The 27,589-nt window shown below is 32.0% G+C and overlaps 1 protein-coding gene across 1 annotated transcript; it reads right to left on the minus strand.

The window, feature by feature from the left end:
* Nucleotides 1–8,769: 8,769 nt before the first annotated feature.
* On the minus strand, nucleotides 8,770–19,847 carry LOC143056248 (lim and transglutaminase domain protein ltd-1-like). Its single transcript, XM_076229334.1, has 8 exons — nucleotides 19,609–19,847; nucleotides 16,218–16,418; nucleotides 15,327–15,601; nucleotides 13,268–14,396; nucleotides 12,690–12,858; nucleotides 11,932–12,206; nucleotides 10,236–10,385; nucleotides 8,770–8,924 (listed from the first exon to the last, which is right to left on the minus strand). The coding sequence occupies exons 1-8, from the start codon at nucleotides 19,726–19,728 to the stop codon at nucleotides 8,871–8,873; spliced, it is 2,373 nt and encodes a 790-aa protein (XP_076085449.1). The 5' UTR covers nucleotides 19,729–19,847; the 3' UTR covers nucleotides 8,770–8,870.
* Between the last annotated feature and the right edge of the window lie 7,742 nt (nucleotides 19,848–27,589).

The following is a 27,589-nucleotide window of genomic DNA, read 5'->3' on the forward strand; positions in this document are numbered from 1 at the left end:
TTAAGCTTGTTGTCTCTATTTTATAGAATTGAAATAAAATTTGGGGGTCACCGGCCATCCAAGAGATTTAATGACCTTTGAAAATGAGTGCAAATAGGCTAAATATAGGAAAAACAGACATAAAATCACTTTGATTGAATTTTCGGAGAAAAATAAATGACAGAAGTTGCTCATTATTCCATACTGTAAAGCTATGTCTCTATTTAATAGAATTGAAATAAAATTTAGGGGTCACCGGCCATCCAATGGATTTTTTGACATCTGAAAATGAGTGCAAATAGGCTAAATATAGGGAAAACAGACATAAAATCTATTTGGTTGAATTTGCAGAGCAAAATAAATGACAGAAGTTGCTCATTATTTCATACTGTGAAGTTTGATGTCTCTATTTTAAAAAATTGGAATTAAATTTGGGGGTCACCGGCCATCCTAGAGATTTTTGACCTCTGAAAATGAGTGCAAATAGGCTAAATTTAGGGAAAACAGACATAGAATCTCTTTGATTGAATTTTCAGAGCAAAATAAATGACAGATGTTGCTCATTATTTCATACTGTAAAGCTTGATGTCTCTTTTTTATAGAATTGAAATCAAATTTGGAGGTCACCGGCCATCCAAGAGATTTTTTGACCTCTGAAAATGAGTGCAAATAGGCTAAATTTAGGGAAAACAGAGATTAATTAGTTAACGGGCAGTAAATTAAATATTGCACTTAATAAAGCATTGGTTGTAGTTTATTCAACTACAAGTTTAGACAAAGGAAGATAACTTTAATATTTTTTGAACAGTTGTTAGATTTTAGCGCCTTGCAATAATGTAGCTTTTTTAAAAAATTGTTTAATCATTTTGAAACTTGAATTTCAAGGCATATATTTCATTGATGAATGTCTAAAAAGAAAATGAATTGGATGTACATAATATTATGATCAATACACTAAATGATGTGTATATCAACGGTGGGATTAAACATTGTAAGCATTGAATACGATACAGTTTTGATCCCGTATTTACATTTTGATAAATAATTCCATATAGACTATTTTTTTACCTGATTAAATCAAATATGTAATAAAAATTTTACCTTCATGTGCTACTTTTTGAGGAAAATGAGGTCGAAATTTTGCATATTTGCTCAAAATTCGGATTTGTGGCCGTATTTTCACTTTCGAAAGAACGACGTAACTTTTTTGTTTTAAAAGATAAACACAAATGGTTTTTTGTTAAATAATTTGTAATTTCTGTATTTTATAAGTATTCTAACAATTTATCCAATTTTTTATTCAGAAATAACTCATATTTATCAAATGTTCATGAATGTAGAAAAAACATCATTTTTGCTGTATACATGTATTTATCAAATTTTAAAAAAATGCACTATTTACGTTTTCATGCAAAGTGCCACACATAATCTTCTCGCGTAATGAAACCAAATAGCATTTAAAAAAAACAGGGGTCCATGAACTCGTTTTCAAGTAAAAATAAGTTTGAATGATTAAAATCAGTCGAAAACTGAATCTTTTCCCGATAAGTAAAAGTTTGACGTCGCGAAAATAACAATTTACGTTAGCAACGTCATTACCTCCCCTGTAACTGTATGGTATGCCCTTAAGATATCAAGTTAGTACCATGTGGTTTTCATTGCATTTCATGTAATTTTCACGCAGAAATGTTTTTGGTATGCACTTTAAAGACCTTACATCAACATCACAGTGATTTATATCTGTACACATTTAGCTTACTGTTCGGTGTGAGACAAGGCTCTGTGTTGCAGACCATACTTTGACCTATAATAGTTTACTTTTACAAATTGTGATCAAAAACAAAATAGACTTGCGCACAAAGTTATCATTATAGATAGATATAACATGTTAACATTAATAATGTTTGGCGAAGTAAGATCTACAAATAAGTCAGAATAACTGTTGATTTAACACTTAAGGTATTTTTACAATTTCTTTACAATTTTTTGTTATATTTTACAAAAATCTTCCCCTCTGAGACTACACATTATACCAATTTGACCAAACTTGGTCATAATCGTCATTTTGGGTATTAAGTTTAAAAAATATGTCCGATGATCCCGCTTGCAAACTAACATGGGCAACATGGCTACACATACATGCAAGACATAAGGGTAAAATTCAGTTATTTTGCAAACATCTCTAAAACTAAAGCATTTTGAGCAAATCTGACCAAGGAAAATTTTCATCAGGTATATATCTATCTGCCCTGAAATTTTCAGATGAATCAGACAACCTGTTGGTTGGTTGTTGTCCCTGAACTGGCAATTTTATGGACGTTTTGCATCTTTTGGTTATTAATTATAATATTACTATAGATACAGATAAATTGTAAACATCAATAATGTTCAGCAAAGTACCTTCTTCAAATAGGAAACATGGCCAATATTGTCTTTTCATCCATTTTGTAGTAGATTTTTCGTAAACTTTTAGTCTTTTACAAATCTTTTCTCAGATAAATCTACTGGGAAAAATAGAACTAAACTTAGACACATATTCCAAACAAGAATGTGTCCAAAGTACACGGATGCCCCACTTGCATTATCATTTTCCATGTTCAATGGACGTCACCGTGAAATTGGGTAACAAATCTAATTTAGCCTTAAAAATAAAAAGATCAACTAATAAGAAACATGTGTACTAAGTTTCAAGTTGATTGGACTTTAACTTCATCAAAAACTACCTTGACCTAAAACTTTAACCTGAAACTCACACTTTTAATTTCTATGTTCAGTGGACCATGAAAATGGAGTCAAAAGTCTAATTTGGTTTAAAAATATGAAAGATTATATCATAAAAAACATGTGTACTAAGTTTCAAGTTGATTGGACTCCAGCTTCATCAAAAACTACCTTGACCAAAAACTTTAACCTGAAACTCACAATTTTAATTTCTATGTTCAGTGGACCATGAAAATGGTGTCAACAGTCTAATTTTGTTTTAAGATAAGAAAGATCATATCATAAGGAACATGTGTACTAAGTTTCAAGTTGATTGGACTTCAGCTTCATCAAAAACTACCTTGACCAAAAACTTTAACCTGAAATAGGACGAACGGACGAACAAACGAACGGACGGACGGAAGGACGCACAGACCAGAAAACATAATGCCCCTCTACTATCGTAGGTGGGGCATAAAAAGTACCTTGATTAAGAAATGTATACGACGAATCTGTCATCCATTAAAGACTAAAATAAGGCGACTGCTTTTAATTTAACTACTGGGACATATTTAACCAAAGTTGGCCGCAATCATTATGAGGATATTTACACAGATTACTACTTATAATGATTTAAACCTTGTTTTACATGATTTTCAAAAACACAGTTAATACGCAGGCTCCTGTTGTTTTGCAATGCCTCCATTAAACATTTTGCAGGGTTTGAATATAGTGTATTTTTTAATTAATCGTGTAGTAGAAGGATGAAATACATTTATAGGTGGAGTTGATTGTTATTTTTTGACTGATGAGTTCAAATGTTTCTCTTTGGTGTCTTCCGACTAAAGCTCTTAACTGAATTAACTAATTGACAATAAATGCTGGACTCATCTTCTTCGTGTACCTGATATACATATTAGTAGTTAAATGTAAAAAGTGATTTGGGGAGTCAAAGTCTGATGACAAAGCAAAACAATAATACTAAGATCAAATGTAGTACATGGAGTACTTTATACCAGCCAGCAATTATTTGTGGATTCATATTACTATCGTGCGTTTTCACATTGTATGTTCAAATTAGCTTATCATAATTTTAATTCTTCTCGTGTAATAGCTATCTTTTATTATTTGACAGTTTACAATAAGAAAGGAGTGTGTCGTGTTGATAAATAAACTCATCATAGATACCAGGACTAATTTTTTTATATACGCTAGACGCGCGTTTCGTTTACAAAAGACTCATCAGTGACGCTCCAATCCAATAAAGTTAAAAAGGCCAAATAAAGTACGAAGTTAGAGAGCATTGAGGACCAAAATTCCTAAAAATTTTGCCAAATCCAGCTAAGGTAATCTATGCCTGAGGTAGAAAAGCCTTAGTATTTCAAAAATTGATGTATACGTAGCCAGGTAGCCAGACGTCATATTTTGAGCGTTATCTAAAAAACAAAGGAGTTTGTGGTATTGTTTGCAACTCTTCTGATAAGTTTGTCCTTCCAAATATGACGCAAGTTTGGAATGGCAAATTACAAGTATATAGTGGTCTAAAATCTCGTACACTGTTTGCATCAAGTAAACAAATTGCTCAGCCAAGTAAAGTCTTTGGAATTGATTTGATTATTTTCAGCTAATTCAGTCTCTCCGTTTTTAAGATATTTAAGTAAAACATAAGAAGAGCATAACTTTTGATAATCGTCCCATGTTTTACTCGTAGTCAATATCGAAGATTTGTAACTTGGTGGAATCTGTCAGCTTAAAATCTAAGTAAACAAATGATCAAAAAGTGTTTTTTTTTACATTTTATAGAGAGAGTAAAAATCTCATTCCGTTCTACATTTTTAAATATCTAAGGTATTGATGTTAACTATAACAGATTTGCATGTTTTTGTACAACAACAAAGAACAATCAAGATGAATAATCTTTTTATATTAAATTCGATTTTGGTTTAGAATGTCCTTCACAAATTATTCAATGAATATTAGAGATATGCAAAACTTTTTTGTTCAAAATTGATTTTTTTATATTTAAAATGACGACATAAAATAATGTCCAGATTTAAATGCCGTGCTGGTGAAAGAATACAAAGGAAATTAGCCATACATGTGTATATCAAATAAAAGAGTTGTTTCAATTATCTCATTTATTCAACAGCTATTGGAAAACTATTGCATGAATAAATTCAATACTAAATACATTAAAAAAAATATACATTAAATGATAAGATAATGTACAAATATTGCACATGACTCCACAACAATAGTATATAATATATGCAATGCTTTTTTTAATTTTAATTTAAACACAGTTTGATTAGACGGATAGATACAAATGTATATACCTAACAGAATGCCTGATAAACCTAGCACATTAACTTAGACGGTTAAACTATGTACTAGAAAATCAAAAATTAAATCTTTTTAAATCTTTAATGAAAGAACTAAATGCAATTTACGACTGCAGACAAAATTGGCTGACTAGATCTAAAAAAAACAAATATGGAAGTGTTTATACATTGTGAGAAAAAGCAATTTAAACTAATGTTCACAGGGGATACAGTTCTGTCTGCTTACATGAATAAAAATAAATTAACGGCACACACTCTGTTGTCTTTATAAAAGAACCCTGAGATAGTGCTATTAAAAAGGCAAGTTCATGTAAGTAAGTAACTAAATGTTCTTCTTACACGAGAACGCTGTCAAGATAGTAATTTAGCAAGCTTATTAAACTGAACGCTATAGTGCCATCGAATTTTTTTTTTTATAAAAGTCAGTAGCTATATTTTCACCTTACATGAGAACGCTGTCAAGATTGTAATTTAGTACGCTTCTAAAACTGAATATGATAGTGCCATCGAAAAAGGCAAATTCATGAAAGTCAATGAATATATGAAATAGTTTCTTCTTACAAAAGAACGCTGGCAAGATTATAATTAAACACGCTTCTTAAACTGAATGTGATAGCGCTATTGAAAAAGACAATTTGATGAAATACAGTAATCATTCTTTCTTTTTACACAAAAAACGCTGTCAAAATTTAATTTAGCACACTTCTTTAACTGAACGTGAAATATTTTTAGCTATTCATATAATTATCTTAAAATGAATTATCAGTAACTACGTGTACTGATATCGGCGTTTTGTGTTTATTTTATATTACCTGCTTTTGTGTCTGGTACCGATCTTTTGAGTTTCACTAATGCAACATATTTTTATGTTGTGCTGTTATACCACTGTCCAGGTTAGCGGTGTGTTTGCTTGCTCACACCCATGTTTAAAAACGACACTATCTTTATTTTCCTGCCCAAGTCAGGATGTCTTTTTTGGGGGTTGTCGTTGTTTCATATCTGTCATATTAGTGATATTCGTTTTTCGTAAACTTTTTTTTATAAATTACGTCCTAACTTATCTTTGTCTAGAGGTTAAACAAATCTACATTAAATAAAAAGAAAAGGAATATATTAATGGCATGTTATGAGAACATAAATGTGCTAACTACTTGACTGCATGGGTTCCATTCAATATTGTGGCATACATACTATAGTATAACCCCTTTGTTTTAGATATCTAAATTTGTTGAACGATATGCTACGATGATTTACTATCCAACAAACGTCGACGTCATTTTGGCGTTCTAGATATATTTAGCGGTAAGAGTAGCTTTCTGTTTAGTTAATTATTAATAATGCCATCTCAAGAGGTAGCAACGACAACTATGTCAATCTTGGAACGGCCATATACTCCATATCATACTTCTAGTTGCAAAGTGAAAGCAAAACGGTCAACAGATCTGTTACCGTACGAAAGGTAGATGAAATCCGCTATATCCTAGGATAGTGGGACAATAAAACTGAAGACGAACGTTTTCCTTATCATTGTAATTTGTCGTTCATTCACACACATCGTCCGTATTCGTTCAGTAGTTGAAATCTACGTAGCCCTACGATGCAGCTAAGATATTTAACGCACCCCTGGTGATACGCCCTTTAAAAAACGTTCTGTCGCATAAACTGTATTTTCACTCTAGTTGTTCACGGATCGTTGTCAATATAATTAAATTTGGTGCGATTGTCTATAAAACCAGGTTCAATCCACCATTTTCTTCATTATAAATGCCTGTCAGGAATATGACAGTTGTTGTTCATTCGTTTGATGTGATTTATTCTTTGATTTTGCCATTTGATAAAGGACTTTCCGTTTTGAATTTTCCTCGGTGTTTTATTTTTTTTTATTTTACTCTTTGTGTCTGTGTCTGTATCAGGCTATCGAGACCATTCTGGTGAATAAATACAAAATTATCTACCTTCACCTTTCAACAAGATGTAGGGTTAACCAAAGTCGATTCGTTTGGGAAGCAAAATGAAATCGAAACATAATGTTAAAACTTGCAATCAGAAAGTCTATCTCGAGTTTGACAATAGTCCCCAATGTCGTTTTATAGTGATAAGACTTCATAGAGGCATTTTTAATAGACTTAGTCATTACTAAAATAGTATAATAAATGGCCATGAATTAAGCTTTGTGCCATAAAAAGAAGAGTAACTACTTTCCCTTCAGGAGCACACCGGTCATAGGTTTTGCGCAATCTTTGTAAAACAATTTTCAGTTTTTATATTGAGATTTGTTAACTGCTTTCATCTGAATGTTTTAATCGTATGTATTTGTTTAAATCTAAATGTAGTATACTAAACATTAAGTGTGGTGTACGTAAATTATATGTAGCAATCCCATAAAACTTAATAAAATCAGAAGAGATCAAAATATGGTCTGACACAATGTGTTTTATCATACAAGTAAGAGGTTTCACTAGCTATAAAACCAGATTGAATTCACCCTTTTTTACATAAAAAATGCCTGTAGTAAGTCCTGAATATGACAGTTGTTATCCATTCCTTTAAATTTGATGTGTTTAAGCTTTTGATTTTGCCATATCCGATTTAAATTTTCCTCAGAGTTCAGTACTTTTGCGATTATACTTTTTAAATCAGAATACTAATGACCTGTCCCTCGTCGTTGCTAGTCTTCTTTGCAGGATCTTCTTCATTTTAAATTTATCATCGCAAAAAACAAAAAAGGTAGCAAAGTGGAAATTAGAATTCATACGTAGAAGAAAGACCATGTGCAATATAAAAGATACCAATGCATAACTGTAGTGAACCTCAGAATCAAATGTTTTACGTGACATTTCCATAAACGTTGTCCCAACGTCTCAGTGTTTTAATAATTCCCGGTGAATTGTACTTATTTTTAATCTCCTTTTGTAATTTCAATTCTAATTGTGATTCTTCTAAAGGGGTTGTACATATGGTTTTTTATCAACTGTGTAAAATGGGGTAGAGAATATTAAAGAGGAAATCAAAATTCATTAGTCAAAGAGAAACAGACAACACCATGGAAAAAAAGAGAAAAAAAAACGAGAAAAAACGACACATTATTTGTCAACACATCACTACGCTGAAAACTAAAGACTGATCTCGAGCTATACAGGCCTCACCAAATACCAGGGTTAAATTCAGGTGACCCGGAAGCTTGATCAGATACAACTCCTACTCATTTACAATACTTTGATGAGGTATGAAGTGATTTAACGTCACCCACTACCAAAAATGGTCATTAATGTCCAAATGACCAAACATGTAAAACATATCTTAATTTTATAACCACTGCCAATTAAATTGACCGAATGTGAAATTTTGACTTTTTATGACAAAGGTTAGACAAAAGTTAAAACAACACAATCATCGATACATTTAAAATCACAAAATATAACATCAAAAACAAAAGCAAGCGCATTGCGAACCACTTTAAATAAAAGCTAGTGGAGATCGCAGATGCATCGGAAGTGTAATCAGGTTCTGCTCCACATATGCATAAAACAGCCTTCAAGACTGTTGATAACTCTCGTGCAATGACATCAGCATTAAAGAATAGGATGGGATTGTAGTAATGTTAATTGCAAAATTTACCAGGATATCTGTGATACAGATTTTTTATAAGGATTTTACAATCTTATGATGGCGTCCGTATCAATTTGAGGATTTTTTTCTTCGAAAAAATGGCTTTGAAATAGTTTCGAAGATAACGAATGGCCAAGGATTGTTGGAGATAACATAATAGGTTTAATGTAGATATTTAGCTATATATTAGAATTATAACATCTTTGCCGTTCATTCATACTGTTGCCTCTTTGAATATGTCTATCTTTCTAACGCATTCCATTCACTTATCAGCAATGTTACTATCTCGTTAACCTGTAATAAACAAAACATTTTATCACACATTCTCTAAAATGAAAATGTTTAGCGTTGTCAATATAAAATAAAAAGATATGGTATGATTGCCAATGAGACAACTCTCCACAAGAGACCAATTGACACAGAATTTATATGTCACCGTACGGCCTTCAACAATGAGCAGAGCTCATACCGTATAGTCAGCTATAAAAAGGCACGAACTGAAAAATGTAAAACAATTCAAACGAATAACTAGCGGCCTTTTTGTATGTACAAAAAAAAAACGATAAACAAATAACATACACATCAACAGTTTAATTTCGACTTATGCAGTTTAAATGTCCCTCTGGTATCTTTCGCACATCCTTAATAACGTTACATCAAACACGTTTTCAATGAAGACAATTACAAATCTTACACATAAAACTTCTTACATCTAACCTTAAAATTGCAAAAGATAAAGAAATATGACTCTTATGAACAGATAATAGTATATATTAACATTGTTATCTGTTTTTATCAATGCACAACACTAATGCAGCTATAATTAATACTTGTACGTTATAAAGTTAAGTATATTAGAATTTGTGATTGGTTTAGATGATATGACCGTATATAGTTAAAGAAAAAAAACTATTGATAGATAACGAGCATATACTCTCTCCTAATCATATGAATTTGTCTTCCAGCTGTTTTGATTCGTGCATCATTAATGAGTCTTCTGTAGATGTATTGCTCGCTTGCATACAAAATATTGTAAGCAGTGAATCGTTGAAGCATTTTTTTAAAACTGGACTGATGCCTTTGCGGGTGCTCGATACGTCACTGAGCTTAAAGGTATAACAGCACCTCAGTCTGTGTTGAATTGAAATATTAATCATAATATGTACATTCTCTATAAATTTACCGTTTATAAAACAGGTAAATTGTTCGACAACTAAGGTCATTCTAACCCAAAATATTGGCTTAGCCGTTTTTCGCACATTTTTTTTTCGATTTTTTTTAATTTTTAAACTTTATAACTTCTGTCTTTTTTTGCACGCCACTGATGAGTCGTATGTCGACTAAACGCATTTCAGCAGTACTCAATTATCCACATGAGATCAAACTAATCACCAAACTTTGAATTAATCAGTGAAATGGCAACGAAACACGATGTTAAAGGATTAAGCTAGCTTCATTTCATGATAGATAAATCTGTTATCCAACAGTGCATGCGCTTTGTCCTTTGGTCGAAATCACATCACAATTTCTAATCTCTGTACAAGGCATGGTAAAACTATTCAGCACAAACATTAACTACTTCCAATTTGATTACTTTCGACTTACGCATTTGAATATGTCTGATGCAATCTTTACTCGATGGTTAAATGTGAAATCTACCATTAAATCCATTGTCCGTCTAATGTCTTCTGGTAAAATAATAAATCCGTGCTGCTTCAGCTCTTTTGAGAGTTCTTCAATCAACCAAACAGTATCCTGAAATGTTTTTTGAAAAAAAACTAGACCACAAGAAAACAGTTTGTTTTAAGTACAAGCTGTGTCAACTGAAGTTCGTCCCTGCTTTAACACTAAGACAGTTTAATGTATATAAACTCATCTTAGATACTTAGGATTAAATGTTGTATTTACGCCAGACGCGCGTTTCGTCTACAAAAGTATTATTACGTTTGATTCTTTAATATGTTTCATCTATCAATCGCATGTACATATTTGTAAGACTGTGTATCAAACTGCCAGCTTTTCCTTTTCGCTCTGTAGGCTAAGAATACTTCTTTCCAAGTATCAGTTTTGTCAGCAGGTTTGATGAGCAAATATCAAAGACCGTATATTAGTTTTAGTACGAAATCTTTTTTAATCGAACAAATCAAAATAAACAGTTGCATAAGTTTCGTTTCTTATTTGTAAGTTTTGGGTATATGAAAATTTTCTTTCTTTTTTCCAATCTTGTCAATATAGCACAGGTATCAAGCAAGAGGATAATACTCTTCAGTCTATCTTTTTGTCGTTTTAATAATTTCCCGTTTGACATATTTTAGGATGTCTGCTTGTCATGTTTTGGAATTTCTGTCAGATTTTCGGAATCCTCTGGTTTTATCCATTTGAATGCCTTCAAAAAATGTCCCCATGAACCCCAATTTTCTTTTTATAAATCTTTTACATGTATGATTATAAGTCATTTGTAAAAGTTTATAAAATTCTATTTTTTTAGTAGTATTTGAGAACTTTAACTGGTCAATGATAAAGCTATGAAAAATCAAGAGAGAACATTTTCCCGCCAAAATTCCAATGGCTAATATCACGAAAAGAAGCACATTGACCCCTATATTTTTTTTGATTTTTTTATTCCTCAATTTATTCCCTATCAATACATACTAGTTTTATGAAAAGTTATTTATGTTGAAACTGAGCAACGAACATCCTTAATAAAGGATTTTAACCGAAATTGAATTATTATACACCATGAGGTTGATGCCAGCAGAGTGAGTTTACTTTAAAACCATTATATTCTGGTTTATTTATGCTTTGTTTGATACATTGTTAGTCGGCATTGTGTATTTGCAACTGTATTTTTCAATCAGTTTTTCTTTTAATTGATTAATCCTTTTTCATATTTTTCGCTGTTAATGATGGAGATTAATTTGTTTATCTAGGACACTATTTAGTTCTCATTTATATTGACTTTATGTAATTTTTTGGGGGGAATTTCCATGTTGCTTTTCTGTCGCATGAACTTAAATCAAAAATCTTCTTTAGTTCATATCTTATATGACAGTTGGGTGTAAGAATGATTAATGTATCTCTGGGCAAAATGAAATGATTTAAGCAAATTTAAGTTAACGAATATTTAAGTCCTAAACTCGATACTAGCAAAACATGTTGTAGTTACATTAAATCAACAAAATATCTAATCAACTGAAAAATAATTAGAACAAATTCCTTCACTTACTAATTAAAAGCAATATTTTGTATTTCGTGGATTGTGTTTTGTTGATAAATAAAAAAAAAACACATGTATACATACCTTTTCCTTCTCATCTGACTTGCTGAACAATGTGAGCAGCAGATTTACTGTTTGATTAACTGCACTAGTTTTTTCGACTGTTACTTTGTTTGATGATTGTGGTCTGCTCACAGTTGCCCATGTTTCTGAGCTGTCACCATGCTGTAGATAATAGAGCAGTCTTTCGAGAATATTTATAAGTCTATGTAGTCTTGCTTCATATTCCGACTGTCTTACTATGTTTGAATGATGCAGCCGTGGATCGACAGCCACTTTTCGACCTCTGTGTAGTTTTTCTAAATAAATATACTATTGAATTAGCAGAGGAAGTTAGAGTAAATTCTTTTTAAAACTGGATTGATATGTGTCCTCTTTTATGTCAGTGCTGAATTTTTGGTTTAGGGTTATTCGACATTATGTATTATTCAATATACATAGATTAGTTTCAAGCACCTCAGACTAGAAAGAAATATAATTCTAAATGTTCACAAAAGGCATCAAATTAATTTTGGTACCTTTATTTTGGATAGCATTGCATTGCAGTTACCGTGATAAAAAGGAAGAAACTTAAAAACGGGAAGATAACAAAAATACCTCAATCAAAGGAAAATTCAAATCAGAGGTACCTTATCAAATAACAAATTCAAAGTTATCCTTGGTTGACCGACTGAATGATTATTCTAAAAGCAATAAGATTTGTTGCTTTATATTGCTATTAAGAATGTGTTTGTGTAGCTTATTTGAAGTACACAAATCAAATTTAAAAAAACTTCCATTACTTTGTTTAATTTTGAGAATTGCAGCTTTTCCTCTAGTTCTTTGAACATCTAGGTCGACCTCTGTTATTTTCTTGCTAGCACAGTCCTGAATACGGAATAATATTTCGTTGACGTTCTTGCCTTCTATTGAAGCATTTAACATCTTACGAGCAGCTCTGATACCACAGTTCTACAATTATAAAAAAAAAACATATATTTATATTAGATCAAAGCATATATTGAATTCATTGTATCGATATTACCTGAATCTGTGATTTGAATGTTGAGTTCAATGTATTCCTTTTTATCCTACTTTAACCCTTGGCAAGAATTGAATGTTAAATTTCTTTATTTGGTCGACGGTTTCCAGAGAAAAATAGAGGAAGTAGTAAAAGCAATATCCGAAGCAAAATTGCGAAACAAGAAACAATAGAGAACACACTTCAACAAACATAATGTGTTGTATGCAGTACGGTCCAAAGAAATGTATTTATTCAAGAAAAAAAAATGATTTTCATGGTTTTGTGTTAGAATTTAATGCAAAAGGCAATTACATTTTATGCTCTGAAAGTATCTTCATCAGTTAAGAGTATATATACCTCGTGCGATTCTTGCAAAGGAAGTTCGTCGTAGATCAACAGATAGTAACAGGCTGTTTTTGTCTCAGATTCTAAATATCCATTTGTTTCAGTGCAAATCTGCAAAATGTATTGTCCTGGTGATTCTGGTGGGAAAACGTCAATCACTACTTCTTTGTATGTTCTTCTTCGTATTAAACAACACTGGGTTAGTTCATTAATCACTTCGTAATCCTCCGAATGGTTTGATGTTGCTTCTGAAGACAACACATTTGCTTTTATCGAAATCAGTTCAGACATTCTATTATCTATCCGAAATTTTATCTGGAAATGTCTGCTCAAATCGATGTGCAGTATTCCAGATCTGTATGACGGATGAGATAGCCCAGAGAAGTACATGAAAGGACCAGGCCCCAGCCCAATAGCACCAGTGTTAATAGGAAGTGGCATGGGTTCAGGATGACACACCTTGCAATCGATATCAACTGCGAGTATTTTTAGAAGAGGTTCACCATATTTACCGGCATAAAATACAAGTTTGTAGGTACCAGTATAAGGAAACAGTATATCACATGTCCAGGTTGATTCGTTTCTGATAAGATAAACAAACTTTTGTAAGAAGTTATCATTTTCAATTTTTATATCTAAGTCTGTCTCAACTAATTCTAAATTATACCAAAGTACCAATTCATATACGGATTCGTATGTTCCCATGAAACCAAGTGTAATTCTACCATCGTCACAGGTTATTCGGTGGCTCAAATGAGTAGTTAGTTTTAGACCCGTTCTCCACCAAGGAGGAAAGAACATGTCTTGGTCTAAGAATTGTTCTTTTGTTATTGGTTCAAGAAGTAACTGCCATTTTTCATCATCAGGAAAGCATTCGTGAATAAAATGTTCTGGATTTGACAATACATAATGATCTAAGAATGTTTTCTTTAGAATCTCATTCGTATCTGAATGGACTTCAGTATAAGATTTGACCATGTCTTTTGATATATTCCCTGATAGTGTTCGACATATGCGATATGGATGTACAAGCTGCCACGTGTCTTTAATAAAAACTGCTACCCATGCGCATGGAAGTAATGTGCTTCCATCATCACTCCTGCAGACACCACTTATCTTGTCACATTTAATACCAGTAGCCCTGAAAAATGATATGGACTAAGCAAGGAAGACGAAATGTTTTTCTTTTATTTTTTTATTTACAGCTTGAAATTACGATTAATATTATTAATTTCATTCACACAATGATGACGTAATTACACGCCTTACATACCGAAAAAAAACTTACAAGAGATTTAAGATCATTTAAGAATAAATGTAAAAAATAATTGAATCTTTTTTTCTCTTCTCTACCAATGAAATAGGTAACATTGCTTGATTAATATTATAGGGAATGTATTTCACAGAAAAACCGAAATAACTGAAGCATTAAAAAAGAAACCGTAACGATATATACCAATTGAATATTCAATCAACTGACATATACGTCGAAGATCAGCTAACAAGGCAATCACAAAAATCGAACAAAAAGACAAATAAAACAGTCAACAAAAATACTGGTCATAAGATGTTAAAGCATAGTTAATGGTAACTTATCTTTCACCAGAAAAAAAAATCAACTAAAAACCTAAAAAGGAAACCATTTAAAACATATAAATGTGTATGTGAGACAGGTCCGATACTTCAGTATCAGAAACTTTCAGAAATGTTTACCAGATGAAACGCATCAAAGAATTATTTACGTTTGTTGGGTTAAATACCTGACTTTAATATTTTGCCAGTAAAATTTGAATACACAAAATATGCACATGATGATCTTTTGTGGATTTTTACAAATATTCAGATAAAAAAGGATAAAATCCTGAATGTTTTTTAAATCGGTCAGATCATACCAACAGGGTATTAGGATTTGTACTGTGTTGTTTGAATGTTTTTGTTCGAATTTTATTAGCACCGAATTTCAATTTTGATATAAAAAAAACTACTACCGTTGTTTTAATTGTCATATATATCTTAAACCATTCGCATCAAGAAAAATCTATTAAATAATAAATATGTTATTTTAACATACCAGCATAATAAAATAAATATTGTGGTAAATGTAGTTTTATGTTGCCGTAACAGTCTAATTAATACATCCGGGGTTCTGCCTTGTCCTTCACCAGATCTGTATGACAGAGGAGAAAATGGAGGCTCTAAATCCTCAACTGTATCATGAGCCAATGCATCTGACAACCAAATAATAAAGGACCTGATCAGCAGAATGTCACTGTCAGGGTGGTTGAGTATCGGTTCTTTTAGATAATCTCTCAGCTCTCTAAAACTGCTCAGTGCTACCCGTGGTACCTGAAATTATTTTAAATCAAAATCGCCAATATCTTGTTCTGCACCCTTGTCAATCTTACCTACAAGCTGAGATATGAGATAATATTGCAATTCTTTGTATATTTAAATTGACAAAATTATCTTTGTAGATTGCACAACGTTTTCTGCACGTATGAAAGCATTATTACATTCTACATGTGCGTGTCCCAATTTATGTACGTATATTTCAATGGTGTTTTTTGTCGCAGTGTATCACATTTGCTTTTGCTTATTCTTTTTGTACATACATAAGACAGTTAGGTTCCTCGTTTGAATTATTTTACATTTTCATTTTCTATGCGGCATGGGATTTTCTCATTGTTGAAGGCCTTACTGGGTCATCTATATAATTTGATCTCTGGTGGATAGTTGTCATAATTTCAGGATATCATACTATTGTACTTTTTTATTATCATATCACGCATAAAAAGCAATGTATGCAAATTTAAATCTACTGAATAGTTCACATTTCTGAAAGATACAATGGTGTGTTAGATCGTTGCTGATGTACTGTTAATAATCATTCACTTTCATTCATCTATCGAATGACACAAAAACAAAATAATGATGCATGAATTATGTGAACAGTTTATGTTACCTTCGATGCGTTCTCTTCGATAAGGTCTATCAAATCAGTGTTCAGACCGTTATGGTTGGCTGCAATGACGTACTGTTCACATAGAGCATTCCGGTACAAGACTCTTTTAACCACATTTCGCTTTGCTTGTCTTCGTTGAACTTGGTTTGTTGTTATGGGATTTGGTTCAAAGGAAAAATCTTGAGATGGAAGGATTTTGACCTAGGTTGAATAAAAAAATATGGTGTTAAAAGTTTTTGTACATTTCTATTTTTATTTTCGTTTTATGATTCGTTGATATTCACCAACATAAGAAATAACTTTCCAAGTATGCACATCCAATGTACATGTTGAAATGCATTTAAACTAGACAAAGTGATGCCCCTGCACTCCATGCTGAAGTAAAATATGTTAATGAATCATAACAAAGTGAATTCGTCGGGGTTAAACATTTTTTGTGAGATTTCAACCTTCCCCTTATACCTCAAACCAATGTAGAATAAAGAAAACACACAAGCAATACGCACAGTAAAACTAAGTTTGAAAGAAGTTTGAGTCCGATGTCAAAAACACTTTCAATATAAAAAAAGAAGATGTGGTATAATTGCCAATGACACAACTCTCCACAAGAGATCAGAATGACACAGAAATTAACAACTATAGGTCACCACAAGGCCTTCAACAATGAACAAAGCCATACAGCCCATACCCATTAAAGACGGTTCATCAGTATCATTTTGAAGACATTTGTAGTGTTGTAATTTTGTAAAAATTTAATCATTTCGCAGTTCGATATTTCCGAAAACAGCGCCAAAGTTAGAGATACAGATGACTGACTAATCAAGTTAGACGTGGAATTGGTGACAGGCCTTCCTTTTATGTATAAGCAAGTTTTAAAGAAATTAGTATTCATATGTCTGCCTTATATTTATAAGACTTACATGTAGTAGCATGAATGTTATAAACCTCACACAGAATATAGTGATTGATTGATTGTTGGTATCCTAACTCCAATGAAAAATATTCCAAACATGTTTAGGACGATAACAAATTAAAAACTAGATCTATCATTGCAAGTAATAGCAGGTGGCACCCAGCCCACATTGCAGTTTAACTGTCACCACTTTAAAATCAGTCAAAGCACATAAATAAATAACAAAGCATGGTATAAATGTTGAGGATATTTGAACTGCAACATTAAAATGAGGGTATATCAACTTTTGCTGTTTCATAGGCCACCGTTTGGCCCCGGAAAGAGTTGTTTTATTGTTTCTAAAAGTGTGTATATCGTGGCACTATTTCTATACGAGGAAACAACAAGAAGTCCATAGTTCTATTCTTAAGTCGCCCTTTGGTACGATAATGGCAGTGTTTGCCTTCTTATTTTGTAAGCACGATAATGTTCCATTTTTATATCATTTCAAAATAGCAACAAAGGGCAATTATTGAAGAATTGAATGGTTCTTATTGTAAATTCATTGGAGTGAAAAAGCGTTGACCGAAGTACATTTTGTATGAAGTGCGGAAGCGCTTCATTCTAACAATGAGCGCAAGGTCAACGCTTTACCTGTGATCAATAGAACATGATTTATTTTAGCCAATCAAAATAACGTTTTCATAATGAAACATACATCCAATGTTAGGTTGAAGACATCGATGTACGTATTTAAAAATGAGGATACATGAGAGAGAGAGAACATAACATTTTTTTTCTTCTGATAGTGTCAAGTACGTCGTGTGATAATTCATGACACAACAAGCTTTCATTTTGCAAAGAAAGCGTCCAAAATATCAGTTTGTCCATTTTTGTTAAAAAAAAAACATTTGTTTCAGAACTCATACGCAAAGGTGCTAAAGGTGTGTGCCATTACTTATTATACATATATCACTACATTTAGATATATCGAGATTATAAACTGTAGCAATATCCAACTTGTTTTTCTGACACCATTTTGATTGTCGTTTTTATCCTAATCTGATCTGATTGCTCTCATCTTATTTAGTTTGACGTGTTTATCAATTTCTCTACTCTAAATCGCGTCAATTTCTGTCTTATATGTTATAAAAAAATGAAAACAACACGTTTAATAATTTCTTGCGTCCGAAGCGCTTTTCTGGATTTCCTTCATCAGGAACGTTTAAGTCAAACATTTGAAATCCGAAGATGTTTAAGTACCGAAAATCGTTGAAGAGCTATATGTTAAAAATACCCTATGGAAACAGCAAAATTCATCTAAAGCCAACTTTAATCTTGTAAAATAGACATAATCTGATGTTCACTCTTCGTTAGTAGAGAGGTATTGAGTTAAATCTTTAAATTATAAATTAAAGTACGTTTTGTTTGTTGTTGTTGCCATGCCTTTTAGCCACACTATTTATTTATTTCCTCATTTGTTATTCAAGCATTAATAATAAATTGATTTAAGTTCAAAACAACACTTAACGTTATCGACACCTCCTAGTACAAAGTTTTAATACGTTTTATTTCAGTGGAGATTTAGGTTAAAACTGTAAATGATTGTGTGGGATATATTTTAAATTACTAAACTGAAATGGTCTGTTTTTATTCTAACGGCGCAAAATATACTCTACTCAGTGGCGGATGATTGTGTATGTGAGGGGGGGTCTGGGGTTTGGAACCCCCTTTTTTGGACGATCAATGCATTTGAATTGGGACATGTAGTTGGAACCCTCCACACACCCTTTTTTTCATGGGTTAGGACCCCCATTTTTTTTTAAATGGCTTCATCCGCCCCTGCTAATAATGGACTAGAAGTTAATACCACTTCTATCAATTTAAACTAAATTCATGTAGAACTGTAACCAATATTTTTGTTTTTTTTTAATCCAAGATTAAAATTAAATTACACTTCAATTCTTATTTTCAATAACTTATCCAATTAGGTTATCATTTATATCTTCATTTTTCGACCAAGGTTATAGTATTTCAGGATTGGAAAGAAAATAAAAGATTTACAAAAAAAAAAAACTGACATCAAAAGTGCAAGTTCCCAGTCAGAAGCCTGAAGTGTAGTGGTTATCAACGGTTCTTGTCTGTTATATTAGTTTTTTTGTTAATTGTTTTCTTATAAATTAGACCGTTAGTTTTCTGAATTGAACTCTTTCACGTTTGCATGTCGGGCCTTTTTAAAGTCAATTATAAGGTTTGGGTTTTTCGCATTGTTGAAGGCCCTATGTTTGCCTTTGATTGATTACATATACTTTATTTCAACTTTGGTGGATATTTCTCTCATTGGCAATCATATCACATCTCTATATTTTAAGACTACAAATATAAAACGTGTAACGATTAAACTTTTCGTTTTAAGTAAAAACTACATTTAGATTTAATTGAAGAGAGGCGTGTTTTCTATATATTTTAGTATATGTCAGTAAATTGTGTAAAACAAACCTTGTCATTGAGGAAACTTTCCGATTCTAACTCAGCTTCATTGCTTGTTGTCACGGCTTTGTTGAAGCTCTTTTCACCTCGAAAAACACGCGATTCATTCTTGACTGGATTATTACCCATCGAGGTCTTTTTCTACTTCAAAATACTCTCGATTTTAGTCAAAAGATGAAAAATAAACATAAATCACGTCATAATCTTTAAAATGTCAATCATTGAAAATGTTTTGATTGTACCTGTCTTGAAGGTATAATTTTATTTAATACGAAGGTAAACAGTGATTTAAACAGCATTCCCATTATTAGAACAACAAAACGGATGTATTAAATAACATCATATTAACTTAAATACGTAAATTGAGAATACTTTATTTGTGACATTAAACAATAAGTTGTCTGTGCCTGTTACAGAGAAGTTCAATATAAATTAATATACACTAGACCTATATATACAAGAATGGCAAACTGGACCATTTTTAACTAAGATGATATATAATTGCCAAATATGTCAAGTTTAAAATATTAACAGGGTTACTGTTACTTATATATTTAAATACAACACATAACTAATAAAATTGTATTTAAATTGATATCGGGGATCGATATTTGTTTGTAAACAAGTTTTTTCAATTACATGTAATCCTAATGTAGAATGTAAACTGAATATTTTATAATTTACGTGAAAGATAACAGGTCATTAACTTTTTAAAGTAGAATAATGGTAGTGAAACGGCCAATATAATACTTCCATGGTTGAATGTATTGGTAATTGTAACAGAATTTAACAAGCACTGTAAGAGGAATGAAAAGTTTCAAGATCATCAACTTCTCTATAACTTTGTAATCAATCACAAGAGTTGAGGCTGGGGCGTATCACATTTGCGTCGATTTTAAAAATCGTCATTCTTTTATTTGCGCCGATTTCAATTTTTCATTTGCGCCGAATTTATATTTACTCCTAATTGCATAACATTTTACTGTTCGTTCAGCACAGGTGAGGAAATACTTGTTCATGTACTAAACCTTGAATGGCGGCCATTATTTGACGTTGGATTTGGGGTTCCACGTTGAAAAGTGTCATTTATGACATTTTTGGATGTGTTGCCTTTGAATACTTTGCAAGAACAGGGGTGGTGTTCTTGAAGCTAGCTTAGGATTAGGACGTGTCCTAAGGCCATCTTATGACAAGTCTTTGTCCTAAGTCGTGTTCTCGAAGCTATCTTAACTTAGGATATATCACATGTTTCGTCCTAACTTTAGGACACCTAATTAGGTGTCCTAAGATCATCCTATCTTTGTCCGAACCTTATGCATGCTTTTTTCAATTTTTTACGTGAAGATGAACATGAAATGAAGCGCACCATCGGTTATAATTAACTTGTATAAAGAAATTGTGCAGGATTTTAAACTTTGAACTTCGTGTTTGACGATACGATGACACTACGAATTCTATATTCTCATTTCGAAACAAAATGTTTTTCAGTTTAAATCACAATCCTTTTTGATATTATTTTAAAATTTACATTTGAAATCATGCATTTAATTAAATACAAGTAGTTATACAATTTTATTAACTAGTTTCGTCTTTAATAAATGTTCTATCAAACAATTATAATGTACTTTAACTTTTTTAAATTTCTCGCATAGGATATGTTTAGGATGTCCGGAATAAGATGCATCTGAGATAGCTTCGAGACACAGCTTAAGAGTGTCCTAAGTCAATCCTAAGTCTATTCTAAAATTGGTCTTATCTATGACTTAGGACGAATCTTAGGATACTTTCGAGAACACCACCCGAAATTTTTATGCATTCCGTTTTTATGGATTTTAATGTTGAACATCTCTATACTATTAAACGAAAAGACCTCATTTTGTGTGTCGCTTCTCTTCTTTCCACAATAAATTAATCAACACGCCTCTGTGTCCTATAGGTACAGTGCATAGTCGCAATTGCCATCCATTCATATGACTATTCAGATTGAGTTATTTTGGGAAAAAACGAGAAAAAAAGGTATCAGACCACCAATTACTCCCTCCAATTTAGAACGTAAAAGTAGCCCTACTCTGACACAACATAGTGCTTTTGATGTCCTTGTTTACTTAAACTAACCAACAAATTTGCAGAAATGAAACTTTTGGTGAAAGAGAAATATATCTAGATCATTTTGAGCCAAAATTTACTTGTCTATGAGATTGCATTAAAAATTGAGGATTAATGCGCTCCATAGTATACTAATTTAAGATTTCCAGAAAACCAGGTTTTTGTTTTGGAGTACCTCTGTTTGAAGGTCAGTTATTTTGTTAGAAGGCTTTAAAGGTATAATGAAAATTGGCATGTAGAAAGCTGATACATGTACAATTAAGGATATATCTGGTTTCTATGAAGTTCAACTTAAGGTAAAAGATTTAGAAAGCTGTGAAAATTGCAAAATTTGGTTGAACAGATAGGGATTTTTAATTGGTGGTCTGACACCAAAAGGTGTCACACCACCAATTACTCCCTCAAATTTAGAACGTATGTGAAAGTAGGCCTACTCGGACAAAAAATAGTGCATTTGATGTCATTGTTTACTTAAACTATCCAACAAATTTGCAGAAATGAAACTTTTGGTGAAAGAGAAATATATTAAGACCATTTTGAGCCCAAATTTACTTGTCTATGAGTTGACATTAAAAATTGAGGATTAATGCGCTCCATAGTATACTAATTTAAGATTTCAAGAAAACCAGGGGTTATTTTTAGTGGTACATCCATTCGGAAGGTCTCTTCTTTCTTATATAGCTTTAAAGGTATGCTGAAAATTTGCATGACGAAAGGTGATACCTGTACGATTCAGGACATACCTGGTTTGTAAGAGGTTAAACTTAAGATACAAAATTTAGAAAGCTTTGAAAATTGCAAAATTTGGTTGAACAGATAGGGACTTTTAATTGGTGGTCTGACACCAAAAGGCATCCGGATATTGTCCCGTCATTGGACAAAATTTTAAGTCAGATTAGACTTCCGGTTTGCGTTTTTCTGTATATTTTGAACGGATAAAATGTATTTTCAGAATTCTATCTGCTTTCATTTTCAAGTTTACTATCCACGGCGGTCACAGAGTTTATTAAGGGTCTGTATACTATATCTATGACCACCATGGATCGATAAGAAAACTTAGAATTGAAAGTAAATACACTTTATTTATATAGTAATGAACTCGGTAATGAATGTTCATAATATACAGATAAGCGCTAAAATTATTCATGTGAACTTTTGATACCTTTTCTGAAATTCTCCAGTCATTTAATCTTTTACAAAATTCATTGATTACAAAAAAAAAGAAGATGTGGTATGATTGCCATGTTGACAACTCTCCACAAGAGACCAAAATGACACAGAAATTAACAACTATAGGTCGCCGTATGGCCTTCTACAACGAGCAAAGCCCACACCGCATACTCAGCTTTGAAAGGCCCTGAAATAACAATGTAAAACAATTCAAACGAGAAAACTAGCGGCCTTATTTATGTTCAAAAAATGAACGAAAAACAAGTATGTAACACATAAACAAACGACAACCACTGAATTACAGGTTCCTTACTTAAATGTTCATAACATACTACATGTATGTTCATATTGAAATTGATAGAAAACCGAAAATTGGGAATTTTGGAAATAAAGGAGGAGGGATAAAAAAAAACATGTTCATGTCCCCAATAACTTATGACTTATGATACTTTTGCTGAAATTCTCCAGTCATTCAATATTTTACAAAATTATTCAACACTTTGCATACTTTAAACTACGCTCTGAATGCCCGCGATTTCGCGGGTGTGTTCTAATATATTTGATATTCGTCACTTTAGTATAAACAGAGAATAAACAGCTCGCTTTTATCTTAAGTTTTTACTTTTTGATTTTTGACATATGCTGCTCAACATCCAACTTCTACCTCCCCGTGGTGAGCAGAGGACAACGGTCCTATACGGGTCATTTTAAAAAAATGTCGAATTTTCAGTACACCCATGCTATTTTTTTTTTTATTTCTAATGGAAATTTCAGTTGTAATGGTTATAATGAAAGCTTGTCGGATTTGTGATTCAGAACATTAATAATTAACACACCTTACATCTATTTTGATAAGATTAAACTGCATTAAAGCCGATTTTGGGGGTATTTGTCTGCGTAAAGTGTCAGAAAAAAACATTTCAAATGTTTGTTTTGCAATTTTCTGATCGCCTTGATATCTGCAAAAGGGACTTTTTAAGAATGTTAAATATTACTCTAACGAAAAATCGTAGCTTCTTTGTCATTGTATGTAACATATTATCTACAAACTAAATTCAATCAGCGTACAGGAGGTTCATGTCTTTCCTGTTACCGCTACTTAAATCCGCCGTTAAATTATTCTCCCTATGAATATTGAATCAGTCAGTGTTGATCTCAAAAGTGCAAAGTAATCTTTACATTTAGAACGCCTCGTTTCTTGAACGACATTGTCGAGAAAAGAAATTTCAAGACATTAAGGGAACAAAATAGAGCGTACTTTTTTTCATGTCTATGCTGTTACCACCAATTTTGATAAATTACACCAACAGTATACTTGTAAAAAGTGCAATAACGTGCTGGAAACCAAATTCACAATAGAAAAACATAGTCACTTCACCAAAGGGAGTAGTTATTTCACAACAGCAATCAAAAACGAAAAAATTTGTCTATCCTGTTATGTCTATCCTGTTACGATGGTTGCTATGGTTACAGTAACAGGATAGACAACTGTAGACAAAAACGTCGTTAATTTTTTTATCTTAACATATATAGGTGCAAAACGAATGAAATATTTCGTTGTTTGAACCCATCTTAAGGTTATAACGTCTTAATCTTCCCAATTAAGCATTCGCAAGTGCAATACTGATATCGGTAACAGGATGGACAAAAAGGTAACAGGATAGACTTTTGTATAGTGATATATCAGAAACGTACATTCCTGTTACCAATGAAATGAAGAGAAAAGTAAACTAACTTATGAGGGATTTACTTGATGTTGGGTTTATTTGAAAGGGTGAAAAAATGCCGAACAATATAAATTGCTATCTTAGACTTGCATTACTGGTGGTAATTTTTACAACCTTTGAAAACCAATTTTTAGAGGCATTTTTCAGTACAACCTGGAAAATTGGCAAATGATCTATTATATTACAGAATGAATATATATAGAAGATTATTTTCTTGAAAACCATCTAATTGGCTACGTAAAACAAGCTTAACATTTTATCTAAACCTTTTCTAAATAACCCAAAATTTCTTTTGAAAATGGTAACAGGATAGACAAATTAAAGTACCAGCGATCAAAAAATGTTTCAACATATTCTTGTATGACATCATTAAGATTGCATCTTTTAATCTGTTGTTCTTAAAGTACTGTTTGTTTTGATTTGCTTATGTAGAGGGTTGTTTGAATAAGTAACTTTTAATAATTTTTTCAATTTCAAAATTCGACATTTTTGGAAAATGACCCATACATGTTATGATTGACAATTCATATCAGTTGTACAATTGGCTAACGGAAGAGGTCAATAATGATAAATAAAAAATATTATTTACTTGTAAAAAAATCGGCGCAAATGAAAAGAAAAAATCGGCGCAAATGAAAGAAAAAATAGGCGCAAGTGAAATGCAGATCGGCACAAATGCAAAAAAATATGGTTATCCTTAGAATTCTCACAGAGATGTCACAGTGGATAAATGTACAAAAACTGATTTTGAGACTTTTCGGACATTTGTAAAATATTTTGTAAAATCACTGTTTTTGTTATATTTGCAAAATTTCACTAAGGATTTTGCTATTCCTACTGTGCAAGGTTTAAGTCAAGTTAAGAAGATAAAACTAATTTAATTTACAATACAATACAATACAAAGCTTTATTTATAGTCGGCATGTCATATAACAAATAAACATAAGCTCTCTGAGCTTTTATAACCGACAAACGCATACATTTACATAACAATAATACACAATACAAATATTAAAACATAAAAGACATAGAACATACATTTCATGCACATTTAGGCTGCACTATTAAATACTATATTATACACATGCATAAGCACTAAAAGCAAACATAAAAACTAAAGCACAGCATTCACAAATTATAAAAAGCTTAGCAAACATTCACAAGAAGCAGCACTATTATATTTCAAGCTATAACATAAAATATATAAAACTATGCACATGCATTGCAATGGCATGAGTTGCCATTCCATGAGTTTATTAGACTCTTGAATTGGGTAAAAGATGTTTCAGTTTTAAAGTGGTTTGGCAACTCATTCCATAGTTTGGCAGCAGAATATCTGAAAGATTTCAAGCCATACCTTGTTGTTCTTACGTCTGGTATTTCAGCTAAATTTTGGTATCTGAAAGAATATTTTGTTTTTTTAATATTTATAAGGTCATGGAGGTATACTGGATTTTCATGATTGAGTGTTCTAAAGACCTCTATTGCCATGGTTCTTAGGCGTCTTACTTTAAGTGATGGCATTTTTTATTTTAAAAGTAAGTCTTCATATGTGCTGTTGTGATCCTGGTAAATGAAGCGAAGTGCTCTTTCTTGTACTTTTTCAATTTTTTTAGTGTTGGCCTCGCTGCAGAAATGCCAGGACAATGAACAGAAATTAAAGTTTGACATGATAAAGGAGTGATATATTGTTAATTTTCCAAGTTTGTTTAAGTATTTGCCAAGTCTTTTTAATACATTTAGTTGTCTGGATGCTTTTTTGCAGATGTTTGATATATGCGTGTTGAAATTTAGTTCAAAGTCAATGGTGATGCCTAATAGTTTGACCTCTTTTTCACATTTTATTTTGTTACCTGCTAGATCAAATGTAATGTTTTTGCCCATTGTTTTTTGCCAATAAAAATTGGGTGTATCTTTTGACTGGGTAATTTCCTGTATTAATTTGTTTTTATCAATTAGCGACATTTTAGTTTAATGATCTAGCTTTTATTCGTAATCTATGTTCATTACTTTAATTCAAAAAATAAGTCTGCATATTCTATTGTTAATTGTTATCTATGTGCTAATGTTTCTGTAATCCCTTATTTGAACTTTCTCACTCATTTAGAAAATATTTGTGTCAAGTATATTCAAGTAGTTTTTGGTTTAATATATAAACTATATAATGTTATTATTTTGATGCGGTATATAGTATTTAGTATTTACACTGAGCAGTTGCAACTCTGTACAATTGTATTCCATATTGAACTTATTTGGTTATACGAATGTACATCGCGCTTGGAAGAGCTAGTCCAAGAGTCCGAGTCCGTACAAACTTGTCGTCTTGTTTATTGTATTTGTATGTGGTTCCATGCCAACACATTACCCAGTCAAAAGATACACCCAATTTCTATTAAATTTGTGACATGGTTTCTTTAAAAGTATTTTTTTCAAAAGAGCACTACACCAATTTGAAAGTATTTGATCGGCCATGAGTTTCAAAAACATATATCTGAACATCAACCCAACAATCAACAGCTAGATCTGTAAATTTGCTTTTGCAATTTTTTTGTTCTTTCCTCGCCGGGCTTCGAACCTATGCTACTGAGATATCGTGACACCAAATCGCCTGCACTGTAACCGGCGCGCTAGACCACACGACCACCTGGGCTTCAAAAATGAAGCTTTCGGTGGCCGGGTGTTTCATTTCAACGTCAGTTTTAATCTAACGTAGTACTTTAGTACATGATATATAAGGCATATATAAAATTTGCTAACGCATAAAGTACGTCTGAACTAGTGACAACTCTACGACAGATTTTTTTTCAATCGTATCACCAAAGATGGGGATAAAAGGCTGATAACACATTCTGTATATATAATTCCTCTAAATAACAGCCTAACAATGTCATATCTGTAAATATGATAAATTATCTATACAATTGACAACTTTATGTAATAAACAAATAATTGCAGCAGTTGGTGTCAATGTGTAATGGTGGCTTCCA

The sequence above is a fragment of the Mytilus galloprovincialis genome, chromosome 13 (genome assembly GCF_965363235.1).
Source record: "Mytilus galloprovincialis chromosome 13, xbMytGall1.hap1.1, whole genome shotgun sequence".
In the NCBI taxonomy this organism is placed as follows: domain Eukaryota; kingdom Metazoa; phylum Mollusca; class Bivalvia; order Mytilida; family Mytilidae; genus Mytilus; species Mytilus galloprovincialis.